At 38.9% G+C, this 13138-nt stretch overlaps 1 protein-coding gene across 2 annotated transcripts; it reads left to right on the top strand.

Moving 5' to 3' along the window:
* The first annotated feature begins 5228 nt into the window (after positions 1-5228).
* On the top strand, positions 5229-10576 carry LOC121927597 (phosphate carrier protein, mitochondrial-like). Of its 2 annotated transcripts, none has more exons than XM_042461339.1 (2): positions 5229-5374; positions 8226-10576. In XM_042461339.1, the coding sequence occupies exon 2, from the start codon at positions 8264-8266 to the stop codon at positions 9533-9535; it is 1272 nt and encodes a 423-aa protein (XP_042317273.1). In that variant the 5' UTR covers positions 5229-5374; positions 8226-8263; the 3' UTR covers positions 9536-10576. The 2 variants fall into 2 exon arrangements, with proteins under 2 accessions (XP_042317273.1, XP_042317272.1); XM_042461338.1 differs by lacking the exon at positions 5229-5374 and adding an exon at positions 7718-7852.
* The last annotated feature ends 2562 nt before the right edge of the window (positions 10577-13138 follow it).

The raw sequence follows: 13138 nt of genomic DNA, 5'->3' as shown, positions 1-13138 counted from the left end.
ACCTCTAAGGCTGTTGCCACACTGCAGAATTAATAGATTTGACATCATGTTAATTGTCATGGTTTAGTCTGATGCAGTCTTGAGATTTGTAGTTTGTAGTTTGTCGTGGCACCAGAGCACTCCTAAAGAGAAGAGATAAATACATATCTTATAAAGCTAAAAATCCAAACATTCTGTATCATTGAGCCATGGCAGTTAAAGTGGTGTCAAACTGCGTTAATTCAGCAGTGTAGATGCAGCCTCAGGAGCTGTCTACATGGGCCCAAAGGTCCGTGTTCCTCCCAGCCTTGCGTCATCTTGTTTGGATGACACAAACCATTAGCCCTAGGCTGGGATCAGGGAGTGATCCGGTGGATCTGGCTCAATCCTGGGTCAAACTGTCTTAAAGTGGGTCAAAATGACCTGCTGTTTGCTGTGAAATTTCATGGAAATTCCACCATAAATACAAGGGTATCAGATAGCCCCATGCACCCTTTACCATACTCTGCCATTGCTGCTATTGAGAAGACCCCCATTGCTGCACCTGACGTGGAAAAGGGGTGCTTGACCACATGGTTGCAGCTAGGCACCCAGTTCCCATGTCAGGTGAGGCCAAGGCAGTCTTATCACTGGCAAGCAGCAGCAGAATAAGATAAGGGTCTGTGGCGTTGGGATGGGCAGTTGGGTAAACCAGCCTGGGAGCCCAGGTTAGTATAGCATGGGCCAAGCCCATGCTATCATCGCCTGTCTGCTCAGGGTCTCAGTCACCTTATCAGCAAAACTCCTGCTCAGGTCTTGCAGACTCAGGACTTTGGCTTCCTTGATTGAGTCTATCCATCTGTAATGCAGTTTTCCCGTTTTCCTACTGCCTTCTGTGTTACCAAGCATTATTGTCTTTCCTAATGAGCCATTTCTTCTCATTATATGACCATAGTATGACAGTATCAGTTTAGTCATCATGGCTTCTGGGGAAAGTTCTGGCTTCATTTGCTCTAGGACCCATTTATCTGTCTTTTTAGCAGTCCACATAGAACTCTTCTCCAGCACCACATTTCAAATAAGTTGATTTTCATCCTATCAGCTTTTTTCACTGTTGAGTTTTCTCAGCCATACATAGAGATGGGGAATACTATGGCATGGATTGTCCTAACTTTAATATTCATAGATATATTTCTACTCTTTAGAAAGATGTCTAGTTTCTTCATAGCTGCCTTCCAAGTCTTAGTTTTCTTTTGATTTCTTGACAGCAGCCTCTATTCTTAATGATGACTGGGCCAAGGTATGGACAATCTTGAACTATATCAGTGTCTTCATCGTCTACCTTAAATTTTTGTAAATCATCTGTGGTCATTATTTTTGCCTTCTTAATGTTCAGCTGTAAACCTGCCTTTCAACTTTCTTCCTTCACTGTGTTCAGTAATTGTTCCAAGTCTTTGTTATTTTCTAGTAGTATAGATGGTGTCACCTGCATATCTTAAATGTTTGATGTTCTTTCCTTTAATCTTCAACTCTACTTCCTCCAAATTTAATTCTGCTTTACATATGATCAGCATACACACTGAACAGAGAGGGTGATAAAATGCAGCCTTGCCAGTTTGAAATCATTCCATTTCTCCATATTCTGTCCTAATGGTGTCCTTTTGTCTTAAGTACAGATTAGGTATCAGGACAATCAAATGTTGTCGCACACCCATTTCTTTAAGAGCAAACCATAGTTTTTCATGATCTACAGTAAACAATCAAAGGCTTTGTTATATATAATCTATAAAGCATGGGCTAATTTTCTTCTGAAAGTCTTTGGTGCACTCTATATTGAGCATTTCCAATTAGTGGACCATTGTTTTGCTTTCCAAATCTGTTAACCAATTTGAGTTAGAGCTAGATTAAATTCTGTCTCTAGATTGAAGCAGCTCTAATGGTACGCCATCGGTTCCTGTAATAGGTGTAGGCAGTGATAAACTGAAAATGTGTAACAAATGAAGAACTATATCAGGCTTCTCTATTTCCTTCAGGATTTTTGACCACCTGTAATAGAAGTTCAGAGGACATTACTTTTCATAGTTTACTTTTCAATATAAATTAGCTCTTCAACAATACAATTTCCTTTATCACTCTGAGCATCCTTTGGAGACAGAACATGTGAGGTGATTTGCTTTGGGAGATAATAAATCATCCTTCATCTCTCATGCAGGATGAGACCCATTTCCCAATACTTTATTATTCTTAGATAAATTTTCAAATAACGTCTTTTGGAAAAAATAAGAAATGTTTTTATATTATGGTACAAGTTCAGGTCTTGGTTTCATAAAATAAACACTATTAAAACAACTATAACTTTCAAACAATTCTGTATGTTTATAATATCTCAGGCATAATATTTAAGTTTTTATTTTTATTTTTTTGTTTCTGATAGAGTCTGGGTCTTGCTCAGTTCTTTCATTATTCATTTCTTAAAATCATTAAATCAGTCATGTAAACATAAACCAACTAATTTGTTTAATTGTTAATTCTGGTGATTTAATTATTTAATTGTGGTGATTTAATTGCTACATCTCTCCTCACTATCTTTCAATGGAGTTTTCTTTCTGAAAACTCCATTGAATATCCAAGGAAGATATTCATTAGATCACAAGGCAAGCCATGTGTTAATCTCTGAAATGCATCCCTACATCTTTTGATGGTTTGCTACATAAAAAAACTGATTATGTGTTTTTTATTCTTTATTTATATTTTCCTGTTAGTTCAAATCTCACAGGTGATTTTATATAATTACAGAGGATTTGAGAGCCAGCATGATGTAGTGGTTTGAGCATTGAACTATGACTCTGGAGACCAGGGACTGATCCCCACTTCACCATGGAAACCCACTGGGTGACCCTGGGCAAATCACACTCTCTCAGCCTCAGAGGAAGGCAAAGGCAACCCCACTCTTTATTTCTGCAATGTGGTGGCAGCAGCTCCAATCTATAGGAGTGTGTTGTCAAACACATTCATGAACGAAGGTTTCCCTCCCTCTGAACAAATCTTGATAAGTAAATCCTGCGATGGGTCACCTTTGTTGTTTTTGTGTGCCTTCAAGTTGTTTCTGACTTATGGAGACCCTAACGTGAACCTATCATGAGGTTTTCTTGACAAGATTTGTTCAGAAGAGATTTGCCATTGCCTTCCCCTAAGGCTGAGAGAGTGTGACTGACCCAAAGTCACTCAATGGGCTTCATGGTCAAGATAGGAAATAAGTCTGAAATGACTTGAAGGCACATGATGATACAACAAGAGAGGATTCTTGCCAAGAAGGAACAATGCTCTTATTTGAAATGCCTTGTTAAATACCAATGGGGCTACCCTTCTAGAATGTACAAGAATACAGGATTTTCTCTTGTGAAGGAAACTGATGTAGGAAAATATACTTTATTTCATAACGTAAAAGGAAAGAAGCAAATCCTGGTCATGAATTGGACAATACATTTAACTATCTCCAACTTGTCATACCATAAAAGGATATAAAGTTAAGTCAGAAACTCTTCAGGGGATGTTAGATCCAATTCTCACTGAAAGGTCAACTTCTGCTGGAGGGCTCTGCTGTTGAAGAACATGACCTATGCAGCATTGTCTCCTTTGGACAATGCCCTCTCTAGATTTTTGCCACTTCTTGGCAGAATAGTCTGTTTTAAAAGCAAACCTCCTCTTCAGTTCTGCCATGAGATGTTTTGGCAGTTCCTTTCTGAATATCTATAATTGTAGGCTTTTTGTTTTCTGTTGGCTACATAAATACTAGTGGCCGGAATCCAACAGTTGAGTGTTGATGACCATGAGCAATGCAAAAGTTTTCACAATCTGGTTCATCTCTGGACTATCCCAAGCAGGATGATACTATTTTAATATCAGCAACCAGATATTAGCAACCTACTGCTTTCTTGTGGTGTGAATTCTTATATTATCTGGTAGCCTTAAGTAATGAATTTCTGCCTTATTGTATACCTTGCCCCATGACTTTAGTAATTTTGATTTCTGCCTCACATGATATCTTAAGTTATTAAATCTTTCTCTCTATAGTGAGGTGGGGTTGGCACAAGCTTATGTATGTCTTTACATGCCAATCTTGCACATCACAGCTAAGTTTGACTCAAGATTCCCTTCATTCAGATAAGCACAATAAAGTGAGGCATCAGCAGCTCACCCAGATTGGTTATTATTTATACAGTAAACACAATTACCAGCCTAAAACAGCATGAAATAGCATGAATACAAGAACATTTCATTATCAACAGCTTGAACTTCTTGTGGTCTTACTTACCCATGCTTCTTTTAGTCAAGTAAATAAATGTGTGTGTGTGTGTGGGGGGATCTTATTGGACTCTCTCCAAGGGCAAGGCAAGTTCTAACAGATCACTGGAACATCAAAACTTGAGATGCAAATACCTGAGTAGGTTTATATATTATACATTATAATCACAAATAATATATACACTTGTAAAAACAAAAAATGATGGCAATGTTAGCGATGCAGCAAGGTGATTTTAGAACGGATGGATATGGTCTTATTCCACCCATTTGGTCAGCTGTGTGTATTTCTTCACTTATGAAGTGCATTGTTAACTTCATCTTTTTGTGCTTCACAATTCCTTATATATTCCTGATCTGTTAATGCAGCAAATCAAAAGTCCGACAAGCCTTGAAATTTATTTATTTATTTATTTATTTTTGCAGGGACAGAAGTAATATTCTCAGTACATAAATAAATTCTCTGATGTATTACAAGAATCACTTAAATCATAGCATGATCACAACTACAGGAATAAAATTGAATTTGATTCTGCTGGCATCATGCTAAACAGATTTATTTGGGAATGAACACAAGTTATTTTTTTAAAGGATAATATATTGTAAAAGTGAAATAATAGCATGTGCACCATTAACCATGTGCATGCCTGGTTGACTGTGGTTTAGAAAAGGAGAAGAAAGCAAATTGCAGCAACCAGTCTCAGCAGACCTCAGCAGACTCTTGTCAGCCCAATATTGTTTGCAACTGTCCACAGCATCTGTCGCACTTTGGATAATCATATGAGCCTCCCTTGGACTCAAGAGACCAGACATCAGTCCTGAGAGATCCAGACCAAGATCATCTTTGAGATAATTGTTTATTTCTGTCATGTAAATATAATATGCAGATAGGAGTTCCATTCTACTCACCATAATCTCAACACATAATTGACCTATTCAGGTGTTCAACATGAGGGTGAAATAAACATGTGAGGTGGGGAGTACAGCGACGTGGGTCTGAAGAAGCTTCCTTTGTCTGTGGAAATTCTGAGAGTCAGCATTCTGGTTTTCCAAACATTGAAGCAACTCTTTCCTTTAGGCATGTAGCTCTTTCCATGAGCAGAATAAGACTGGAGTGAGTACAGGTGGCACATTCCCCTTCTCATTTATCTACCCTTTATTTTGAATGCCTGAAAGGGGCAACTGTCCTCTTGCATATCGTATGGCTCTTCCTCTGTGCTTCCTTTCTTTTTATTATTGTTGTTCCTTGGGAGTTGTTTTCAGAAACAGCCTGCCTTCTTTTAAAGGGTAGAAATCACAGATTAATATTTAATTGATAGCTATCTTCCAAGAAAATCAGGTTGGGATTTCATTTACTCTGAATGCCATATAGTACTATGATCACAGATCACACTCATTGATAGATCTATTTTGGGGTAGGAGCCAGGTGGTTCTCTAAATGTTAGATTATAATCCCCAACCTTCTTTACCATTGCCTATGGCTGGATGTCACAGTCCAACAGCACATGGAGCACTGTTTGATTCCAGCTCCTAATGTCACTTCATAACAAACTCAGTCAAGCCTGCAATTTACCTTTCCAGACATTCTGTGCATATTTGTATAATTATTACTCCCAGGGGTATTAGGATAGGTCAAGAGAGAAAATGCATAACCAGATTTTTAAATGTGTAAGTTAAATCCATGTTTAAAACGATTATTATAAAATCAGATTTTAAAAATGTTTTGAGTCAGCGGAACTCTTTTGACAAATAAAGCTTATTAATGTCAGTTTTATCCTTGCTGTAAGATCAGCACTGTCCATCCTTAATCTGTCATGTATTTAATAACCTTGTTCTTCTTTCATAACATTAGTGTATTTGATTACCATATAAACCGACCTAAATTGAGCATAGTATTTGGAGCCAAAATTATGGATTTTATATGATAGGTCAAGGGTACAAATTGAGTGCAGGTTTTGAGGCCAAAATTATGGATTTTATATGATGTCAAGGGTAAAATTTAGGGACATGTAACAAAGGATCTCAAGGATGAAGCAAAGGAATATAATGCTAAATAACTTACAAAATCCCAGTAGGCACAACTGATGGGAGAGTAAAGGGGGGTCAGTGCTTTCTGGACAGATTACACTCTTGCCTTTCACCAGGGAATGGTTCCTTTTTTATGAGTTAAACTACAGTACCAAAATTGTATTGTACTTACATTGTACTGTATGAGAGAGCCAGTGTGGTGCACTGGTTTGAGAGTTGGATTAGGACCCTGGGAAACCAGGGTTTGAATGCTGGCTGTGCCATGGAAACCCACTGGGTGACACTCTCTCAGCCTCAGAGGAAAAAACTGCCAAGAAAACCCCATGATCGGTTCACCTTAGAGTAGCCCTAAATTGGAAACGAAGGCACACAACAACAACTTACATTGTCCTGTGGATAAACTGACTCAGGCTTTTGGGGCTCAATTTTATGACTAAAATTTCTAGATTTGTACAGATTATATATAGTAAATAATTTGGTTTTTTTAACCCTGTCTTTTCCACTAAAAATATAGCACTCAAGGTGGCCAAATAACAGAATGTAATATATTTTTTTAAAAAAATTAAAACAATTAGCAATTGTTACAGCAATAAAAATAATCCCAACAACCAACAAACATCTGAAGAGTTACAGTTTGAAAGATGTGCTTACAACTTTCCTGAAAGCGGCAAGAGTGGGAACAGAAAATATTGCTGTAAGGAGTGCATTCCACTATCAGGAAAGGAAAACTGATGGTATATAGATCATATAAATTGAACAAATTTAAGTATAAGTGGAAGGATGCGTAAGAATACATATTAAGAATTAAATTAAAGTGTGTGTTGTATAATGAAGTAGGTTATATTGGGAAAATGTGGTTTAAGAAGGACTGGAAAAATATATGCATGGGTTTGGGAAATATTAAAGGGTTTTATGGAACAATAGGAAAATATATAAACTATGTTCCAAAACACACTGCAGAAATAATCCAGTTTGAGATTACTTTAACGGACCTGGCTCAATGTTAGTGAATTCTGGGAACTGTAGTTTTGTGAGACATTTAGTCTTCTCTGTCAGAGGAGACCTCTGGTGCCACAATAAACTACAATTCCCAGGATTCCCTAGCACTGAGCCAGGGCAGTTGAAGCGGTCTCAAACTGGTGAATGAGCAAAAAGTTTAGGGGAGATGGCCACACATCTAATACGACTATCCCATCGATTACTCCGTGCCCAATCGCTCGTTGCTTATTTTAACTGGATTTTAACTGGATTATTTTAATGTTTAATTGTTTAATTCTTGTTTTAGGGGAGTGAGGGATAATGGGGATGTTGGGATTCTGTATGAAGTTTTAATATGTAAGCTGCCTCGATTATCTTTGATAGAGAGGCGGGATATAAATAAAATATTATTATTTATTTATTTATTTATTTATTTATTTCTGCAGTGAGTTATGGACCTTAGCTCAACGCTCATTATCACTAATCTACTCCAGACGCAGTGTGTTTTGGGCCTATGTTAGGTTAAATGTTACATATTTAGTGAATGTTGGTGTATGAAGAAAATGGATACGGAAATATGAAATGTGTAAGTTGATGGAAAATAAAAATAAAAATACTGTAATGTAAAAAACAAGGAGAAGGAAAGCTGGAGGAAGGCCTCTCCCTATCAAGCAGGCCCTTATGGGAAATGGTACACTCAAAAACCCTGCTCATTTTGGGCCCAAGAGCTGCTTTGGGCAAAGCCTTTCAAAACTAGAGTGAGTGAGTGAGTGAGTGAGTGGGCTAGAGTGGCCTGTTACATCCTATAGGAAGAAGTGGGCCTCTCTAGGCTCTGGGCTCTATGGTCAGAAGAACCCAGGGGTTGGTTCTGGCAGTTGAGAAAACAGCAGCAATTCCAGACTCATACAGGTTTTTCTCTATCATCTCTGCCTCCATCATGCCTTGTCCTTATTCTGCAGACCAAGGAAAGTGCAGGCCTTGGAACGAGGAAGCCAGGATGGTCCGGGTGTCTTCCTCTCAACATATATCATGGCTGTGTAGAATAGTGGCCTCTTCCACCAAGAGCCAAGCCTTCAGCAGCCAGGAGAAAATGGACGTGAAGCCCCCCAGATGGAGCCTATACCCTCACCCCAGGTTCTGGGCACAGCTCTGGATGGTTCTCTGCCCCACGCCTTGGAGCACAGAAGGAGAAAATGATGACAGCCGTTCACCCCATCTTCATCACAGCGATTATAGTGTAATGCATGCAGAAGCTGCCAAAACCGTCGCTGTGCACCGACGCCGGCTCTTCCTATCGGCCGCTTCTGCATCCAAGCAGAAGAGCCACCCTGAACCTCACGAGGAGTATTGCTGTGAATATGGGTCGCTGTCCTATCTGGTGCTGTGCTCCCTGGGGGGTGTCTTGAGCTGTGGTGCGACCCACACAGCAGTTGTGCCGCTGGACGTGGTGAAGTGCCGGATGCAGGTGGAACCAGGCCGCTACCGGGGGCTTGTGCAAGGCCTTAATCTCACCGTGCGAGAGGAAGGGCTGCGTGGTCTGGTCAAGGGGTGGGCCCCAACAGCCATAGGTTACTCAATGCAAGGGCTTGGCAAGTTTGGTCTCTACGAGTACTTCAAGATCTATTACTCTGACTTGTTGGGTCCTGAACAGGCATATCTGTGGCGAACCAGCGTCTACCTTGCTGCTTCAGCCAGTGCTGAGTTTTTCGCTGACATTGCCTTGGCCCCAATGGAAGCGGTCAAGGTACGAATTCAGACCCAGCATGGCTATGCGAACACGCTGCGGGAGGCAGTTCCCAAGATGTACTTTGAAGAAGGACTGTGGGCTTTCTATAAAGGCGTGTCTCCATTGTGGATGCGCCAGATCCCGTATACCATGATGAAGTTTTCCTGCTTTGAACGAACGGTGGAGGCTCTGTATAAATACGTCGTACCCAAGCCGCGTGATAAGTGCAGCAAGATGGAACAACTTGGGGTCACGTTTGTTGGTGGCTATATTGCTGGCATCTTCTGTGCTATAGTCTCACATCCAGCTGATTCTGTGGTGTCTGTGCTCAACAAAGAAAAGGGCAGCACTGCCATAGGTGTCCTCAGGAGGTTGGGCATGTATGGCATCTGGAAAGGCCTTTTCACACGCATCCTGATGATTGGCACCCTCACCGCCCTGCAGTGGTTCATTTATGACTCTGTTAAGGTTTATCTTAGGCTGCCTCGCCCCCCACCACCTGAGATGCCTGCTTCTTTGAAAAAGAAACTCTCTCATAAATAGTGTGTCACCTATCCTGTTGTGCTTCAAGGATGCCCTTGTACTATAAGAATTTCTAGTCCTTCTTCCATGTGGCTCCCAGTGGACCATGGAAATTCATTATAGCCTTATTCTAGTCTAAAATTCAGCTGAAGAATGCTCCAATAAGCTGTTAAATAAGCTGTTTATATCTACTCAGTGCAACTTTAATGCATTTTTTTAGCAGAATATCATTTTTGAAATTTTATTTTGCTATAATTTGTACTGAAAATACATAGTACATAATGTGGTTTAGAGTTTTCTGAGGCTGTTAAATATTTTATGGTTAACTAGTTAATAGTAACTGCTAGACAAGTTGATAGTTGTAATACTGTTGTGATGCTTAAAATATTACTGTGAATTGGTCACGTTGTTAGTTCTCAGTATCAGATGCCAACTTGATTCTGATATAATACGTTGCAGAACCTTTGTATGTTTGCTTGATGTGATTTTGGGGATGAAGCAACAGAGTATGCAAACTACATACTCTTTAAAATTTTACTCTTAAAGGCAGTGATTGTTACATTAAGGTAGATGTTTGAAGATCACAGAGCTTTACGGTGGTCCAAAGAGCCCATCTATGCATGATCAAGAGAATGTGTACTTATAGCAGGACTTTTTATATTCATTTTGCAGGGCCCTGTACATTACTAGAGTAAGCTACCTTACCGTAAGCTTTACTGTAAATATCCCCCCCCCTTTTTTTTTAATTGACTTGTACTAGAGATGGAAGTTATTGTGCTGGAAAACAACAAAGCAGATCCATTCTACTTACTGGTGTGGTACATCTTAGGACTGCGGTTATTTTGTTTATTGGAGAATTTATCCCCTTTGTATAAAGAGCTAGTGGCTCTCAATTTTGGGGCAACTCTATTCTTCCTTTAGCAACCATTCTACACGTTGCCAACCCATTGGTATTCAGCTAAAATTCTGAATGTATATGTTCTTTCCTCTAGCTTTCCCTTTCATTTCACTTGGACTTACTGTTATCATAGGAAATAAAGTTATTTTGGTGAACTGTGCAAATGATGCAGGCTTTCTTTCAGATGGTGTTTGCAATTATGAATTTGACATTTCGAACAGAGAAACCAATTCCAATATGGTAGACAGACATAGATTATATTTAATATGGAATATTACCAGTGCCAGTGTGGTGTAGGGAAATGTGTAATTAACAACGTGAAGAGCGTGGTATAAATAAATAAATAAATAAATAAAATTATATTATATTATTATTAGTGGTTTGAGCACTGGATGACTCTAGAAATCAGGATTTGATTCCAACTTGGCCATGGAAACCTACTGGGTGACCTAGCATGAATCATGCACTCTCAATCATAGAAACCCCCATTATATTGATGTCTTAGAGTCACCATAAGTCAGAAAAAATTTAAAGGCACACAGCAACAACAAATTATTGTCAATATTAGATAATGGTGCCCATTTATACTTTGAATCTGCAGTCATTTTAACTTACTTCTCAAAGATGTAGTTAAGGTGTTTCTGTATTCCTGCTGTGTCAAAAGAGCCCAAGAATCATTTTACGAGTTGCATCCTTCTAACATAATGAACTTCTCACAAACCTTCCCATACATACAGTTATATGAACATTTTGTTGTTGTTGTTGTTGTGTGCCTTCAAGCTGTTTCCGATTTATGGTGACCCAGAGGCAAACCCATCATGGGATTTTTTTGGCAAGATTTGTTCAGAGGAGGTTTGCCATTGCCTTTACCTGAGGCTAAGAGCATGTGACTTGTCCCAGTGGGATTCATGACTCTGGTCTCCAGGGTCATAGTCTCTAGAGTTGTAGTCCAAAACTCAAACCATTATGGCCTGCTGCCTCTACTCTTCTTCTTCTTCTTCTTCTTACATTTTTAAAATTACACCAAGGCCAAATGAGGTGGTAATTCTGTCCCTAGTCTATATCACTGTAGCTGGGAAATCACATGGCAGAATGCATCAGCAAATCAATCAATATGCCTGACCATAGAAAATGAACTTGTCAAGGAAAAGGTTAAGCACCTTTTTCTTGACCTTCTAGTGCTCTATATGGGAAGAGAGGGGGGACAGATATTTTCTATGGGCAGTGGCTTTATAACTTTAAGTGCATCCTCCCCTGCATTCTCAATTGTTACAGCCCAGCAACCTTTCAAAAGCACATTAAGAAGTAGGTCTTAGTGCAGTATTTTAAGATTGCTCTTTAGATGTAGCATTCAAATAGTACTCCTAAGAAACATGCACTAACAGTTTAACAGACTTAGTGCAATCTTAACTCATATTTACCCTGACTAAGACCCATTTAATTCATCAGGGTTTGTGTCTGTATGTGCCTTCAAGTTGCCTGTTGATTTATAGTGACATAGATAGGAGGAACATGTTAGGAGGAACTTCCTGACAGTAAGGGCTGTTTGACAGTGGAACAAACTCCCTTGGAATGTGGTGGAGTCTCCTTCCTTGAAGGTCTTCAAACAGAGGCTGGATGGCCATCTGTCGGGGATGCTTTGATTTAGATTTCCTGCATGGCAGGGGGTTAGACTGGATGGCCCTTGTGGTCTCTTCCAAGTGTATGATTCTGTGATTCTAGACGGCATAATCCAGGTTTGCTTTTTGGGATTCATATATTTTAAAAATATTTTTATAGATATAGCTGATTTATTTAAATGTGATATAGGCTGCATCTGCACTGCAGAAATAATCCAGTTTGACACCACTTTAACTGCCACTTTAACATTCAGTGCTATGGAATTCTGGTAGTTGCAGTTTGTTGTTCTTTCTATCTGAGAAAGAAGGCGAAATATCTCACAAAACTACAAATCCCAGAATTCCATAGCATTGAATGTTAAATTGGCAGTTAAAGTGGTGTCAAACTGGATTATTTCTGCAGTGTGGATGCAACCATAGATGACAGCAGTATGACATTTATAAAAGTGGTATAATATACTAAAATGCAAGTGAAGTTAAAGACATTTAAAACATTGTTATTTTATGAAGCAACAGTTATGTATTTATGTATTTATTTGTTGGTAAAAGAGACCACTTGCGAAACAACAAAAGAGAATCAGAATCTCCCCCCCCCGCCTTTATTTGCCTTTCTTTCCAACAGTGCTAAGTATGACTACATTTTGGCATGCAAATTATTCTGAATACATTTCTTTATTGTGATCATCATTTTGTATTGACTGATGACTAGAATTCTTCAACTGAATGTGTTCCATAATGAGCCTCTGCAGAATATCATTTTTATACAATGTTCTTGATCCAGCTGGAGATTTAAAAACAAACAATCCAGGATCATAAAACATGTTTTTTTAGAATTGGCTTGAATTATAATTAAGCATATTTCAGAAAATTAAGAATGCTTCTCCAGACAGAGGCACACAGACATAGCATTTAGGATTAGTCAGAATCACAACATAATTTTATCAAGTAGCTTTACAGAGTTTATTCTGGTTTACACAAACGATTCTGATATTAAGTAAGGTTGCAGCCCATAGAGACTTGACTTCATACAGCTGATTGTGAATCAAGTGGTAGACTTCATAATAATTTCTCTTCTTTAAAATCTAAAGTTGACTTTTATCATTGCTT

This window comes from Sceloporus undulatus, chromosome 4 (genome assembly GCF_019175285.1).
Source record: "Sceloporus undulatus isolate JIND9_A2432 ecotype Alabama chromosome 4, SceUnd_v1.1, whole genome shotgun sequence".
Lineage (NCBI taxonomy): Eukaryota > Metazoa > Chordata > Lepidosauria > Squamata > Phrynosomatidae > Sceloporus > Sceloporus undulatus.
This window is presented reverse-complemented; position numbering and strand designations above follow the sequence as displayed.